General features: G+C 39.7%; 1 protein-coding gene across 2 annotated transcripts in view; it reads left to right on the top strand.

Annotated features, from left to right (window-relative positions):
- The first annotated feature begins 955 nt into the window (after positions 1–955).
- PRIM2 (DNA primase subunit 2) overlaps positions 956–17,097 on the top strand; it is a 312,401-nt gene continuing 296,259 nt past the window's right edge. Inside the window, exons 1-5 of one of the 2 annotated variants that reach the window (XM_077998744.1) lie at positions 956–1,071; positions 4,580–4,742; positions 6,615–6,718; positions 9,943–10,022; positions 11,663–11,783. In XM_077998744.1, coding sequence (XP_077854870.1) covers positions 4,589–4,742; positions 6,615–6,718; positions 9,943–10,022; positions 11,663–11,783 — 459 coding nt within the window. In that variant the 5' untranslated portion in view covers positions 956–1,071; positions 4,580–4,588. 2 annotated transcript variants of the gene reach the window in all.

The following is a 17,097-nucleotide window of genomic DNA, read 5'->3' as shown; positions in this document are numbered from 1 at the left end:
TAGATTTACCAAGCATGGCAACTAAATTATCAGCTGTAAGTGTGACACTTTTTGGGATAGAAGTTCTGGAGCTGTGGAGGAGTTATCTCAGGTTGAATGCCACGTGGGGCAGTCTGTCTGTAGCTGGGTAATGCCCAGGGCAGGCACTGAATTGAGCAGTGATGATTCATGGAAATTCTGCCAGAGAAGGTACTCTGTGCTTTATTACAGGCTAAACTAGGAAGCCAACTCATTCTGGAAGGAATGTGTATAAAGTTTTCAGATGAGGACTTGAAGTTTTATAAGTTGGAGTCACATTTGATTCAAACCATCTGTTTAATGGGAAGCTGAACCCAGCATTTTTTTTCATACGTCTCTCACAGTATTCAATAATTCAGTGTTGGTCGGGCACGGTGGCTCACGCCTATGATCCCAGCACTTTGGGAGGCCGAGGCAGGCGGATCACCTGAGGTCAGGAGTTTGAGACCAGCCTGGCCAACGTGGTGAAACCTCATCTCTACTAAAAATGCAAAAAATAGCTGGGCATGGTGGCAGGCGCCTGTAATCCCAGCTACTCGGGAGGCTGAGGTAGGAGAATTGCTTGAACCCAGGAGACGGAGGTTGCAGTAAGCCGAGATCGCACTACTGCACTCCAGCCTGGGCGACAGAGCAAGACTTCGTCTCAAAAAAACAAAACAAAACAAAAGAAAAAAAACAAAAACAATTCAGTGTCATAAGTATTTGTTGAGGGCCCATGGAGTGCCAGGCACTGGGGTCACAGAAATGAATGAAACAGTCGTCCCTGTTTTTGAGATGCTATGATTCAGTGGAAGTAAAACTTATGTGTTTATGTATGTTTTCCTCCCCATGATTGTGAGGTCAATGTCTGTAATTTACGAGACTCTCAGTTGCCAGGGTTGAGCATTGTGTCAATCCATTTTTTTAGATGAAGTGAATACATGAAAGAGCTCACAGTGATTTACTGAACATGGCTGCTGAAATGTATAACATTATTGTGCATTATTGCTACTGTGATATGCAGATTTATATTGCAATTGCCTCTGGATTCAGAAAAACACACTTCACAGTGAGGTAGCAACCAAAACTGTGGCATTTAGAAACAACAAAAATGCTGGAATAGCTGACAAACACAGGCTATTTTGTTCCCAGGGGCTTAAAATCGGTTTTTAATATGATGAAAAGGTAGCTATTATGTGACATAGGAAGATATTGGTATGTTAAGCATGAACATATATTTTCAGTTTTCTCTGAGTTGGTCATAAAATGACACTGGCAACTTCATCTTTTAATTAGGCAGATATTGTAGCAAGTACTTTGGGGATCACAAAGATGAACAAAAGGGCTCATCCAAAGAAAGCTTAAAACCTAGTGGTGCTGGAATTCTTGACCAGTCACATATGGTGATCTTGAATCTCTTGAAATAGTATAGATGCATGTGTAGGTGCATTTTTCTGAGGAGAACTTTCATCACATTGTCCAGTGGTTCATGGACATAATTACATCCCTCTACTACAGAAGTTCTTAATCTGCCAAAAGATAAAGAACTTCTGTAGTAGAGGGCTATAATTATTTAAAGAACTACACCATATGGGAATCATAAAGAGCCTCAGGGGTTTAAATGAGGAGCAAAACAGGTGGCAACACTGAGTAGTTTCATTATAAAATCCTTGACAATTTTGCAGGAGAAAATTTATTTGCGCTAGTGATAAAAACATTTTTCATATTTAACATTAGTTATTTTTTCTATGAGTTACTTGTTCTTCTTTTCCCATTTTTCTCTTTGTGTCTTAGGATTTTTTTCCTAATGAATTAACTGCTTTGTATCCTGATGGCATTAACCTTTTTGATGTTATACTTTTGGTAGACCTTTTCGGTAGTTTGATGAGTGCAAAATACTTTTGTGAATTTTTTACATGCGTAATTTTGTATTTTTATCGTCAAGTCTTTATATCTTTTTTCTTTGTAATTTATAATATTTAACTTTGTTTGAAACCCAGAGATAAGATATTCATGTAAATATTCTTATGATCTGTGCTGCTGGTTTTTCAGGCAATTTATATGCTTTCAGGTGTCTTCTTCAGACCAGGTGAAGTATTTGTATTATGTATTTGATACAGAGAGGAAGAAATGAGGTGAAGCTCTGCTGTCATACTACTGGAATTAGTATAGTGAGATCGTTAGCACAGTGGGGCCTGGAGAGTTTCTCTGGGTTTGAACATGGCTCTGACATTATGTGTCCTTTTGACTTCATTTAACTTCTCTGTTCTTCAGTTTCCGTATCTAGAAAATAGGTTTAATATAATAACTTTTGGGAGACCGAGGCGGGCGAATCACGAGGTCAGGAGTTCGAGACCAGCTTGCCAACATGGTGAAACCCCGTCTTTACTAAAAATACAAAAATTAGCTGGGATTACAGATCCCAGCTACTCGGGAGGCTGAGGCAGGAGAATTGCTTGAACCCGGGAGGCAGAGGTTGTAGTGAGCCGAGATCGCTCCACTGCACTCCAGGGTGGGCCACAGAACAAGACTCTGTCTCGGGTAGTGGTGGTGTGTCGGGGCGGGGGGGCGGGGGGGAATAGCCTATCTTAAATGGTTGTGAGAATAAAATGAGTTGATATGTAAACCACTTAGAACAGGTCCTGGTATAAAGTCAGTGCCAGCCACAGTTTAGTCCAGGCTGGGTAGATGCTCTGAAGCTTGAGACTGTTTCAATGTACTTTGCATTTCTAAGAACATGAACATTTCAAAACATTCAGTTGATCGCCTAACGACTACCTATACCGGAGCCTCATTCCAGCACATTTGTAAGCAAGGCACGCCTCCTAGAGGCCACGAGTGAAGTTAATTTCTAGTTCTCGAAAATCTTACAGACAGAACTGGTGTGGTGGCTCTGACGGTGGCACCGCTTGTGAGTCTGCAGTAAGACATCTGGAAAGCAAGCGGCACGTCCGCGTTATCTACAGTGCTTCCACTTCTTCCACCCTATCTTCCCTCCGAGGCTGGGTTCTTCTAATTCCTGTAGACTGCAGAGCGATTTCTGCGAATGTTCATTCTTTCATTCATTCTAGTTCATTCCACAGATAATTCAGCCGCGCGCTTACTCTGTGCGAGGCATTGCCGGGGAGCGGGGAGGGAACTGAACGTGGAACCTGCCAGTAGGATCTTGCCGCCCAATCCGAAATTCAAACTATGTATTGTATGTAGCTAATGATGATCTTGTAACTTGTTTCCTCATCTGCCAAATGGGGGTAATACGACCGTATAGGACCTTAAACGTCGCTGAAAGATTAAACGAGGGGAAAAAAGAGCCCTTAATAGTGAGCTAGGTGCAAAAAGGATCCTAATGCTTTTTTTCCTCATTCCTCCCCAGATTGAAAGTGATGAGTGCCAGCTCTGCGGGTTAAAGCGCCATATTCTCCTCAATATACGGAATATTTGTTAGTGTCCCCAAACGAACTTACATTGGTTCAATTTTCGGCGTATGGGAGTTTTCTCCACTAGCATTCAGCACCCCAGTTTCAACCGTTAAAAGCTACCTACTCCACGTACGGGAAATGCATCTTAAAATTTGGAAAAAAGAAATCCCCAAAACATTGACATCCAAACATTTTAAAGCTGCCAAAGTCCGTGAAACGCCTTGAGCTCCCAGACGCGCTTCACTGAGCATGCCCAGAGCCCCAGGCACAACCCCCTCCAAGCGGCCGAGGGGAGGTGGGGGAGGGCGGGCCTTCCGTGCTAATCGCTTCCGCTTCCGGTTTCATATGAACTCTCCCGCCACCCGGGAGCGGTAGCTGTCAGCGTTTGTGTTTCCCCGAGTTTGAATTCTTGCAGGTAAGGGAAACTCCCGCGAATTTAGGACAGAGAGCAATTCTGTTGTTGAGGCTTGCAAGTCGACAGAAAGGAGAGACGGATCACTTTGCAGGCAGCAGGAGCAGAAGGACAAACTTGGCGGGTTGAGAGTAGTGGGTATTGGTTGATTGGTTGGGGCAGACACTCAGGTACCAGGGAGGAGTTGGGGGCAGATAGGTTTGCTAGTGGAGTGGGCAGAGGTGTTGGGGATGGAACTTTTATAAGGCACTTGTGGATGTTCCCGAAAAGGAGTTCCGAAAGACAGTTGTTCTGTTTCCCAGAGTCATAACAGAGAAAGTGAGTAACTGGACCCAGTCCATCAAGTGAGACCCTCATTTAGCCAGAACCTACAGCACTCTCCTCTAAGTTCAGGATTGCAGACCACGTAAAACCTTATATTAACTCTTGGGATCGTAAAGATCCAGGAGCAGTGACACACAGGCCTGTAATGAGCAGGCAACATCACCTGACTTTCATGTTGCTGAAAATTAGGATCACCACCTGCGTCTGCTCTAGCGCCTCTCCCACCCCCATTACAAAATTATTATAGGTGTATTGTAGAAAATCTGGAAAAGAGAGAAGGACATCACCCAGGAATTGCCACTGCTAACATTTTGTGCATGCCTTCAAGTCCATTTTTTTTTTTCTGTTTGTGTAATTATTTTTTCGTGTTTTCTTTTTCCAACTTTATTTTCCATAATTTTATGCTTTTTATATGCTTCCTTCTAAGGTGACCAAGATGGAGTTTTCCAAAAAAAAGTGGAGGATGCCGAGATTGGCAGGTGACCAGAGGAATGCTTCCTACCCTCATTGCCTTCAGTTTTACTTGCAGCCACCGTCTGAAAACATATCTTTAATAGAATTTGAAAACTTGGCTATTGATAGAGTTAAATGTAAGTACTATTTAAATTAGAATGTATATATTCTTGAGAAACTTACTTACCCTTTGTGAGAATGAATGAAGGTAATTTATTTCCTTCATTCAGCAATCCATTCAACAAATATTTATTGAGATAATTCATTTCCTTCATTCAGCAATCCATTCAAGAAATATTTGTTGAGGGTTTGGTACTCATTCATTTATTTATTGTACAGTGCATATTATTGAGTGCCATTATGTTCTAGGTGGCAGGGATTTTGATATGAATAATGTTATTTTTTGTTGAAGTTGTATTCTAGTACATGGAGACAGACATCCAAAATAATAGTCATAATTCAGTATTTTAACTGCTCTAGAAGTAAATGGTGGTGCTGTTGAAACAAAGAAGTGGGAGTGACTGACTTAGTCTGATTAAATAAGCTTCTTAGAGAAGTTGAAATGTGATCTGGACCTTGAAGAATGGGTAGAAATTTTCCAGCAGAGAAGAAGTGAAGAGTTTTTCCAAGCTGACATAATGGCCTATACAAAGGCTTGGAGCATGAAAGAGAATTTCATATTTGAGGTAACAGTAACAAGTTCAGGAATTCAGGGTGGATGGAGAAGTATGGAGGGCATTTTGTGCCATGCTAATGATATGATATCGGGGTGTAAGAAGGATGTGGCCATTGTCCTGGGGGCCTACTTAATCCTCAGTGTGTTGCTAGAGAAAAGAATGGGCTAGACATGAATTGAAACAGAAACACTAGTGTTGTTTTCAGAGTTTATGTTCCAGGATATCCTTGTGGGGAAATCAGAATGAAAGGTGAGACACTGGTAATCATTCTTAGAGGAGCAGGGTAAGCACTGCTAATACAGAGAGGAGGCACTCAGTGCCTGTGTGTTGAATGAAAGAATGAAGACAAGGGAGAAAAGGGTTTTAGAAAGCTTAGCAGTGTCAGATACTTCATAGGGATTAAGACGGTGATTGAAAAGTGTCCCTTGGGTTTGGCACTTGAGGTGAAATGATACGAGCCTGAACTATGATAGTGACAATGGCAATGATAGGAAGGGAGAGAGTTAAGGGATACTGAGGGAGGTAACATGGATAGGATTTGGTGACTGGATATGAGGAGTGAGGGAGCAGATGTGGAGTGGCTGAAGTTCCTGCTTGGATGATCTCATGCATAGAAACTCTGCTGATGGAGATGGGCATGGCAGGAAGAAAAGTAGGAATGAGGGGAGGATAATTAATTTGGATATGCATACCTGTGGGACATGGGGTTTATGTTCCTGAGACAATTAGAAGTTCTTCATTCTTGACTTCAAAAATGCCTCCAGAGAATAATTCATCTGAGGAAAGATTGATAAGGTGCTTTAGGAACCTTTGAACAGTATGTAGCATCTGTTCAGGATGGTTCATTTGGCTGATTGGATGGCCCTTCTTCTTCACTGTTGTGCCCTGTCCTCGGCTTCATCAGGAAAGGAAGGGATGCTTTTTTCCTGTTGAATCTATGCCAAGTGAATGACGCCTGCTGCGTAACAGGCAGCTCACAAATGAAGGATGCAAACAAGGAGTGCCTAGTTTTTTTCCCATACTGACATACTTTTCTGTTCCTCAGCAGCAGCAGCTCAGTACGGGAATGATTATTCACCGTCCATCCCTCTTCCCTGATTGAGAATCCCTGGTATTAGATTATGCTATGAGACATGGATATTTTCTGCACATAGATGGACATTATCATCTTATAAGCATATATAGTTTATATAATGTAGTTACAGGAAATAAACTGGCAATTACTTGTCATATTCTATAAACAAGTAATTATGGAATTGCCCTCCATAGATTTTGTTTTGGATTTAGTTTTAAAACATTATCTTGCATTTGTACCTTTTTTCTTTTTTTTAGTGTTAAAATCAGTTGAAAATCTTGGAGTGAGCTATGTGAAGGGAACTGAACAATACCAGAGTAAGTTGGAGAGTGAGCTTCGAAAGCTCAAGTTTTCCTACAGAGTAAGTAAAAAAGGAAAAAAAGTTCCTTCAGTTTCCATATATGTATGTGTCGGGTGTCACTTGTGGGAAAGGTATTATATTAGGCACTGGGCTTTTATAAAGACTAATATATCATGATCTCTGCCTGGAGATTCTTCAGTCTATTAGGGGTGATTGACATGAAGTCAGATGATTATAATATGGCAGGGTTTCTCAACCTCAGGACTAACATCATTTTGGGTCTAACAATTCCTTGTTGCAGGGACTCTCCTGTGCGTTGTAGGATGCTCAGTGGCATCTCTGGCTTTTACCCCTACATATTTCCAGACATTGCCAAATGTATCCCGTGCAATACAGGACGATGACTGTGTTTATAGATGCATGCTCCAGGAACTCCAAAAACATATATAATTATGCAGCTCAGATTGGGGAGGTTTGGGATGGCTTTCCAGAAGAGGTAGTAGTGGAGCTGCATGTTGACAGATGTGGTTAGATTTTCATTTTGGGAAGATGACTGCCAACTGCAGATTGACAGGATCATGTCTGTTAGGAGGGAAACCAGTTAGAAGCCTGGAAATGATGAGAGTCTGAATTAAATGAGAGAAGGGGACTGGTTGAAGAGGTATTAAGAAGGTAGAATCAAAAGGTTTTAGTGACTGATTGTAGGGGGAATGGAGAGAGAAGAGTTATAAATGACACCCAGGTTTCTAGTTAGGAAAATTAGTGGATGGTGGTAATATTTTGAGATGTGATATGCAGGAGGGGAAGCAAGTCTTGGAAGATGTAGAGTTTAGTTCTTAACATGAATTTGAGGTGCCTGTGGAGATGTCTAGTGGACAATTGGATACACAGGTCTGAATATACAGGAAGACATCTGGTGGGAGTATAGATTTAGCAGAAGGTTGGAATCACCAGGAGTAGGTAAGAGCACCCTAGGAAGATATTTGAGAGAGAAGAGATGATGGTGGAAGTAAAGACATGAGGAATACCAGTATTGAAGGTAAAGTAGAATTGGAGGAGTTTGGGAAGGAGAATGGAAAGGAGCTTTCTCAGAAGTAGGAGATGAACCAGGATAGTAGTGTCGTAGAAGCCAAGGAGGGCTAGAGTTTCAATAATAATGATCATGATATTAATAATGATAATAGGGAATAACAACAGCAGATATTTATATTAATAGTATGTTTACTATATACCAGACCTTGTTCTAAGTGCATTACATATATTAGCCCATGTATGTAATTCATACAGCAGTCTTATGAGGTAGGTATTATTATCATCCCTATTTTACAGATACAACCTATTTATTCACAGACTGAATAATTTGCCCAAGCTCATAAGATGGTAAATGGTGGAGCCATGGGGGTGGTTACCCCCATGCTGCTGTTCTAGATAGTGAGTTCTCACAAGATCTGATGGTTTTATAAGGGACTTTTCCCCGTTTTGCTCAGCACTTCTCCTTACTGCCACCATGTGAGGAAGGACGTGTTTGCTTCCCCCTCTGCCACGATTGTAAGTTTCCTGAGGTCTCCCCAGCCCTGGGGAACTGCGAGTTAGTTAAACCTCTTTCCTTTTATGGGTTTACCCAGTCTTGAGTATGTCTTTATTAGCAGCATGAGAATGGACTAATATAGCTTTACATGCCAGGAAGAGGAGATGCTTTGTAGAGATGGATGGAAGGCAACACACATGTGTATACGGAAGCTTGGGACTGAAGGAGTCTGCCTGGTAGCCTTTATTTTCTGTAAAGCAGGTGAAGTCATCTGTTCAGAGAGAAGGGAAAGGTGCTGTAGTAGGGGTCTTGGGACAACTGGTGAAGACTGAAGATTTTCTGAAAAGTGAGGAAGGAGATGATTTTTTGTCAAATCTCAATACTGCTACTTACTCTGGACAAACTTTGTGACCCTGAACAAGTTACATAACTTCTTTGTGCCTCAGTTTCCTTATCTGTAAAATAAGATTATAGTAGTGCCTACTCGTAGGGTTTTTTTTTGTTTTTTAAAGGATTAAATGGGTTCATGCCTTAAAAATGTTTAGGGCACTTTTATGCCTGGTGCCTAGTAAGTGCTCAAGACATGTTTGCGCTTATTATTTTGGATCTGACTATTGGCAAGGATCTAGTTGAGATTATAGGCCATGAAATTATATTTTCCAAATTCCTGTAGTTGTGTTTTTCTCCAGAGGTTCTTAGCACTTTGAGAATAGGACTGCAGAGTGTAGTTGTAGATTAAGAATCTAGGTTTTGCCAAATGGTTGAAATTAGAGAAGCTGAGGTTGATTCCTGTAGTTGTGTTTTTCTCCAGAGGTTCTTAGCACTTTGAGACTAGGACTGCAGAGTGTAGTTGTAGATTAAGAATCTAGGTTTTGCCAAATGGTTGAAATTAAAGAAGCTGAGGTTGGTGTAAGAAGTTGTTGAAGTGGTGAGCACCCTGGATATAGGCTGGAAAAGAAGAAAATTAAAAGAGAGGGGTTGGTGGGAAGAAAATAGTGGGGTCCAAACTCAAGAGGTTTTGTTGAGATTAGTTTGCTTTTTGGTTTCATCTGATTGATAGCTTAAGGTAAATGATAATTGCCCTGAAAAGCATATTAAGAAATGTTTTGGCAATGAGAACACATGGCCACAGGGAGGGGAACACCCCACACCAGGGCCTGTCAGGGGGTTTGGGGCAAGGGGAGAGAGAGCATTAGGACAAATACCTAATGCATGCAGGGCTTAAAACCTAGATGATGGGTTGATAGGTGCAGCAAACCACCATGGCACGTATATACCTATTGTAACAAACCTGCACGTTCTGCATGTGTATCCCAGAACTTAAAGTAAAAAGAAAAAAAAAAAGAAGAAATGTTTTGGGACTGGGTGTGGTGGCTCATGGCTGTAATTCTACTGCTTTAAGAGAGTAGAGTAGGAGGATTGCTTGAGACCAGGAGTTCGTAACCATCCTGGGCAACCTATTGAGACTCCATCTACACAAAAGATAAAAAATTAGCGGAGCATGGTGGGTGTTGCTTGTAGTCCCAGCTCTTTGGGAGGTTGAGGCTGGAGGATCACTTGAGCCCAGGAGTTGGAAGTTATAGTGAGCTGTGATTGACCACTACCCTCCAGTGTGGGTGATAGAGCGAGACCCCATCTCTAAAAAAAGAAATGTTTTTGAAACTTACTTTACCATTGGCTCAGGCTAGCTCAGTATTTCTTTATACCTCTTACCATTCTAATGCATTTATTTTATTCATGTGTCATTATTTTTAAGGAAAACTTAGAAGATGAATATGAACCGCGAAGAAGAGATCATATTTCTCATTTTATTTTGCGGCTTGCTTATTGCCAGTCGTGAGTATATGTTTATATTCTCACAGTCAAATCTGGTGTCATGGGTTATAAATTGGTGTGTGGTAAGTTGATGTGTTGTAGTGAACATAGGAAAACCCAGAATAACATCAGGAACCAGTTGATCATGGGGTGAACACTGTTATAGTAAATTGTTTGGAGCAAATTGTTTACTTAAAAATACTGAAAAAAATTCTATCACAAAATTTTGCCTGATGAAACACTTTTTAAGTTTATGAGAGAGACTCTTCATTTGGGATTTTAAATTGGAAAGGATTTTATTGGGAGGAAGGACTTTTGATACTTTTCCTGCAAAAAAAAGATAATATTTATAAGAAACAATTAATGAAACCCACACTTGAATTTGATACAGGTTTTTGGAATTTGAGCTCTATGGGCCAGTTAAATCTAAGATTTTTGTTTGGTAGTTGGTTTTTTTAAGTTAATAGTGCCACCCAGAGGTAGTAAAGTTAGTTGCTTTTTTTAAAACTGTTTTTCCCCACATATTAATTTTGGTCACATAATTTAGTTATGGCTGTCTTTGTTTTAATTAATAGGCTTATCAAGTGAGACTCTTGAATTGCTTACTATCCCAAGATAATAATTGGTAAATTACTTACCAGTTTTGGTTCTAGAGTTTTTCTTCTATAAAAAAGCATATGTAGTTTATGAAATTTATATAATAAATACATTGCTGACAATCTGTGAAAATCTCCTAAAAATGTGAAATCATATTTTGCATCCAGTAGGGTAATTATTTTATTATATAACAGTAACACCCCTTAGTATCTGCCTTATAAATGAACATTTTATTGCTTTTAAATATTGTGGTATACATGTACATATTAAATTTTATGAAATTATAAATTGTAAAGCCATGAGCAAAGTGTCCTTTGCAAAGTTAATCTGATCAAAGTTGCCTTAAAAAATTTGGTGTCTTTTAGTTGGCATTTATAAAGACACCTCAAGCCAAAGGAGTGCCCCATTTCCCCATTTTCTTTTCTTTTTCTTTCTCTTTTCTCTCTCTTTTTTTTTTTTTGAGCTAGGGTCTCGTGCCATTGCCTAGGCTGGAGTACAGTGGTGCCATCTCGGCTCACTGCAGCCTCAACCTCTGTGGGCTCAGGTGATCCTTCCACCTCAGCCTCCTGAGAAGCTGGGACTATAGGCACATGCCACCATGCCTGGCTAATTTTTTTGTAGATATGGGGTTTTACCAAGTTGCTCAGGCTGGTCTCAGACTTCTGGGCTCAGGTGATCTGCCCGCCTTGACCTCTCAAATTGCTAGGATTACAGGCATGAGCCACCATACCAGCCCCTATTTTCTAACATAAAATGAATATTTTGAAGTTACATTAAATGCATGAAGTATTTTATGTTATTTAAAAATAATGCAGCTGGGCTCGAAGCATTCTGTATTTAATCCTTTTAATTTTTAACACCCCTATACCTTGTACCCAACACATCCCTAGAAGATTGTGATATGTGGTATTGATATTCTCCTTACCATGATAGAGGACTTGCATGTTTTTAACTGCTGTCCATTAGCATCTTGCTTATGTCTGAATATTGTTTTATAAACATTTCTTAGATTTAATAATCACTGGATTTTTAGTTTGTACTCATGCTTTCTGTCTTCATTTCAGTGAAGAACTTAGACGCTGGTTCATTCAACAAGAAATGGATCTCCTTCGATTTAGATTCAGCATTTTACCCAAGGATAAAATTCAGGATTTCTTAAAGGATAGCCAATTGCAGTTTGAGGCTGTAAGTATATTTTTGTAGTTATTTCTAATTGTTCTCACCGTTCATTTTTCCCTTCTGTCTTAAGTGCTGGTACTAATGTGTGGTGTATTCTCTTTACATTCTGCAAGTACCTGTCTGAAACAGTAGCTAATAGCTTTGGATAACAATATGTCTTTCCTTCTCTATGACTAGAAGAAAAGGGGCTCCTTAATAACACAGTCTCACATTTAGTTCCTCTGTTAAATATGTGCTTTATTAAAGCACAAGAAGGTTTAGTTTATAAAGGTTCACCTTTAACCAAAATTTTGTTGGCCAAAAAATTTCAAAATTAATAATGTGTTAAACTAGACAAGTGATGGTTATTTATTTATAGTTGTGAAATTTAGAGGAGGTAACACTTTATATAAAAGTCAGTTGTCAGGCAGGGCATGGTACCTCACACCTGTAATCCCAGCACTTTGGGAGTCTGCGGTGGGCAGATCACTTGAAGTCAAAAGTTCGAGACCATCCTGGCCAACATGGTGAAACCCCCACTCTACAAAAAATACAAAAGTTAGCCAGGTATGGTGCTGCGCGCCCGTAATCCCAGCTAGTCAGGAGGCTAAGGCATGAAAATTGCTTGAACCCAAGAGGTGGAGGCTGTGATGGGCTGAGATCATGCCACTGCACTCCAGTCTGGGCAACAGAGCAAGACTCCATCTCAAAAAAAAAAAAAAAAACAACAAAAACCCAAAAAACAAAAAGTCAGTTGTGAGTAAAATCTGTCTGAATAGTTTTGCAGATAAATCTGAATGATTTACGTATTGTAATTATATAAAAAAGAAGAGATCTTTGGGACTCATTTAACAGGGATAAGTATTGGAAATAGAATTTATATCTTTTTTTTTTTTTTTGAGATGGAGCCTCACTCTGTCATCCAGGTGGGAATGCAGTGGTATGATCTCGGCTCACTGTAACCTCCACCTCCTAGGTTCAAGCGATTCTCCTGCCTCAGCCTCCTGAGTTGCTGGGACTACAGGTGTGTGCCACCATGTCTGGCTAATTTTTGTATTTTTAGAGACATGGTTTCACCATGTTGGCCAGGCTGGTCTCAAACCCCTGACCTCGGGTGATATGCCCGCCTCAGCCTCCCAAAGTGCTGGGATTACAGGTGTGAGCCTCTGTGCCTGGCCTAGAATTTATGTCTTTTAGGTAGATACATGCCACAATGGGAATGTAGAAAAATTCTGTTTTGGAAGTTTTAGAGCAGTCAGATGGTAGTAGGACTGGCTGAGACTCTGTTTTGTTGTTGGAATGCATGGCTTGAAGCCAAATAAAGTAAAAAAGTAGAAGTTGCAATAGGTGAAAGACATTGTTCTGTCTGACAAGTAGAAGACATATCCACTGTATCAAGGAACACTATGGAGTATATGAGTTAGGGAAAAGAGACTGTGAAGGGAAGTGAACAAACATTCTGTAGACGTTTAGTATTGAATATATGCTAGGGAGGCAGTTTCTATAGTTTCTTTCATTTGCTTCATGAGGTTTCTAAGTCACGTCTACCTTTGCATAGACAGATGTCATGCATGGTACCATCTGAACCAAAACCATTGCATCTTCCATTTTGTTTTTAACTTTTATCCTTGGTGAAGTCCATTATTGCAATTATCAATTACAGTTAATTTATCCGTTCATATTAGAAATAGTTTATTTTTTGCTTTTGTTGAAATTACTGATTTTTAGTAGTTTATAGAGAGAAGTGTCCTTGAGAAGGTCTATTATTTATTCTAGAGCAGCTATCTCCAACCTTTTTGGCACCAGGGACTGGTTTTGTGGAAGACAATTTTTCCACGGACTGAGATAGCAGGGTGGGGAGGGATGTGGATAGTTTTGGGATGAACTGTTCCACCTCAGATCATCAGGCATTAGATTCTCATACGGAATGCACATCTTAGATCCCTCACATGTGCAGTTCATAGTAGGGTTCGCACTCCTATAAGAATCTAATGTCTCCACTAATCTGACAGGAAGTGGAGCTCAGGTGGTAATGCTCACTCACTGGTCACCTCCTGTGCAGCCTGGTTCCTAGTGGGCCATGGACTGGTGCTGGTATTGCGGCCTGAGAGTTGGAGACCCCAGTTTTAGAGTGTCTCAACGCATTGTCACATATAGTTTTTTAAATAATAGATTTATTGAGCTAGAATTCACAAATCTTGACATGCCCCCTTTTACAATGTATAATTCATTGGTTTTTAGTGTAATTACAGATTGTACAACTAACACCACTATGTAATTTTAGAACATTTTCATCACCCTAAAAATGAAACCTCATACCCATTTATGGTCACTCCCTCTTCTTCCTCTCCCAACCCTTGGCAGCCACTAACCTGCTTTCTGTCTCTGGATTTGTCTGTTCTGAACATTTCATATAAATGGAGTCATACAATATTTGGTCCCTTGTGATCAGCTTATTTTACTTAGCATAATATTTTCAAGTTTCATCTATGCTGTAGAATGTATCTGTACTTAATTTTTTAATTGCCAAATAATATTTTACCTGTTCAGCATTTGAGGGACATTTGGATGGTTTCCACATTTTGGCTATTATGAATAATGCTACAGTGAATATTTGTGTCCAGGTTTTTGTGTGAATATGTTTTCCTTTCTCTCAGGTGTATACCTAGGAGTGGAATTGCTAGATCAAAGGGTGATTCTGTGTTTAAACTTTTGAGGAGCTATCAAAATGTTTTCCAAAGTGGCTATATCATTATATATCTTACCAGGAGTGGATGAGGGTTCCACTTTCTCCACAGCCTCACCAAAAATTGTTACCTTTTAAAAAAATATAGCCATCATAGTGGGTATGAAGTGGTATGTAATTGTGGTTTTGATTTGCATTTCTAATGAAGCTGAACATCTTTTCATGTGCTTATTGGTGATTTGTGTATCATCTGTGGAAAGATGTCTGTTCAAATCCTTTGCCTGTTTTTTAGTTGAATTGTTTGTCTTTTTATTGTTGTGTGTTCTTTGCATATTCTGGATACAAGTCCATTATCATATGATTTACAAATATTTTCTCCCATTCTGAAGGTTATCTTTTCTTGATCGTATTGTTTGCAACAAAAAGATTTTTTTTTCTTTAGATGAAGTCTAATTTATCTTTTTTTCTTGTTACTTGTGCTTTTGGTGTTGAGTCTAAGAAGGGTTTGCCTAATGTGAGGTCATAAAGATTTACTCCTACAGTTTTTTCTCTAACAGTTTTGTAGTTTTAGCATATCTGTGGTTCATTTTGAATTAATTTCTATACATGGTGTCAAGGAAGGGTCCAACTTCATTCTTTGGCATGTAGATATCTAGTTGTCCCAACATCATTTGTTGAAATGACCGCTTTCCTCATTAATTTATCTGGGCACACTTGTCAAGCCAGTTGGCTATTGATATGGTTTGACTGTGACCCCACCCAAATGTCATCTTGAATTATGGTTCCAATAATCCCCATGTGTCATGGGAAGGACTTGGTGGGAGGTAACTGAATCATGGGGGCAGTCTCCCCCATGCTATTCTCATGATAGTAAATTCTCATGAGATCTGATGGTTTTATAAGGGGCTTCCCCTTTCACTTTGTTCTCATTCTCTCCCCTGCCGCCCTGTGAAGAGGTGCCATCTGCCGTGATTGTAAGTTTCCTGAGGCCTCCCCAGACACGCGGAGGCCTCAGGATTAAACCTCTTTCCTTTATAAATTACCCAGTCTCAGGCAGTTCTTTATAGCAGCGTGGGAACAGACTAATACAACTGTCAATGTAAACATTTATTTCAGTACCCTTAGTTTTATTCCATTGATCTGTCTGTCGTTATGTCAATACCACGTGGGTTTGATTATTGGTTACTGTAGCTTTGTTGTTAAGATTTAAAGTTGAGAAGTATGAATTCTCCAGCTTTGTTCTTTTTTTAAGATTGTTTTGGCTATTCTGGGTTCCTTGCATTTTTTAATGAATTTTGGGATCAACTTGTTAATTTCTACCAAGAAGCTAGCTAGGATTCACATTGGGATTACACTGAATCTGTAGATCAGTTTGGGAGGTACTCTTTTGTAATGATATTAAGTCTTCCAATCCATGAACATGGGATGTCTTTCTATTTATTTAGATATTCTTTAATTTTCTTTCAACAATCTCTTGTAATTTTTTGTTAAATTTATACCTAAATATTTTATTATTCAATGCTATTGTAAGTGGAGTTGTTTTCTTCATTTCACATTTGGAATGTTCATTGCTAGTATATAAAAATCCAGGTGATTTTTGTATATTGATCTTGTATCCTGCAACCTTGCTAAACTTGGTTTTTTTTTTTTTTTTTTTTTTTTTTTCCCTGAGACGGAGTCTCGCTCTGTCACCCAGGCTGGAGTGCAGTGGCGCGATCTCGGCTTACTGCCAGACCCCCCTCCCAGGTTCACGCCATTCTCCTGCCTCAGCCTCCTGCTTGCTGCCATGCCCAGCTAATTTTTTGTATTGTATTTTTAAAAAATTCTAACAGTTTTATAGTGGATTTATTATGAGGTTATGTTTTCTACAGAGATATTCTGACTCCTTACTTTCTAATCAGGATGCTTTTTGTTTCTTTATTTTTGCCCAGTTGCCCAGCTAGAATCTCCAGTACAGTGTTGAATAAAAGCGGCAATAGCATTCATCATGATGTCAGGGGAAAGATGTCTTTCACTATGTTACATGGTATTAGCTGTGTGTTTTTTTAATAGATGCCCTTTGTCGGATTGAGAAAATTTTCTTCTAATTCTAGTTGAATACTTTCATTAAGAAAGGATGTTGTATTTTGTCAGTGCTTTTCCTGCACCAATTAAGATGATCCTATGGTTTCTGTCCTTTATTAATATGGTATGTTGGGCTGGGTGCGGTAGCTCATGCCTGTAATCCCAGCACTTTGGGAGGCTGAGACGGGCAGATCACGAGGTCAGGAGTTCGAGACCAGCCTGGCCAACATAGTGAAACCTCATCTCTACTGAAAAAAAAAAAAAAAACCAAAAAATTAGCCAGACACAGTGGCACGTGCCTGTAGTCCCAGCTACTCGGGAGGCTGTGGTAGTAGAAGTGTTTGAACCTGGGAGGTGGAGGTTGCAGTGAGCTGAGATCACGCCACTGCATTCCAGCTTGGGCAAAAGAGTGAGACTTTGTTTCAGAAAAAAAAAAAAAAAGCATGTTGTGTTACATTAATTGATTTTTGGCTGTTACACCAACCTTGCAATCCTGGAATAAATCCCTCTTGGTCATGTTATATAATCTTTTTAATATGCTGCTTTGTTTGGTTTGCTAGTATTTTGTTGAGGATTTTTGCATCTCTATTG

This window comes from Macaca mulatta, chromosome 4, assembly GCF_049350105.2.
Source record: "Macaca mulatta isolate MMU2019108-1 chromosome 4, T2T-MMU8v2.0, whole genome shotgun sequence".
Classification (NCBI taxonomy): domain Eukaryota; kingdom Metazoa; phylum Chordata; class Mammalia; order Primates; family Cercopithecidae; genus Macaca; species Macaca mulatta.
This window is presented reverse-complemented; position numbering and strand designations above follow the sequence as displayed.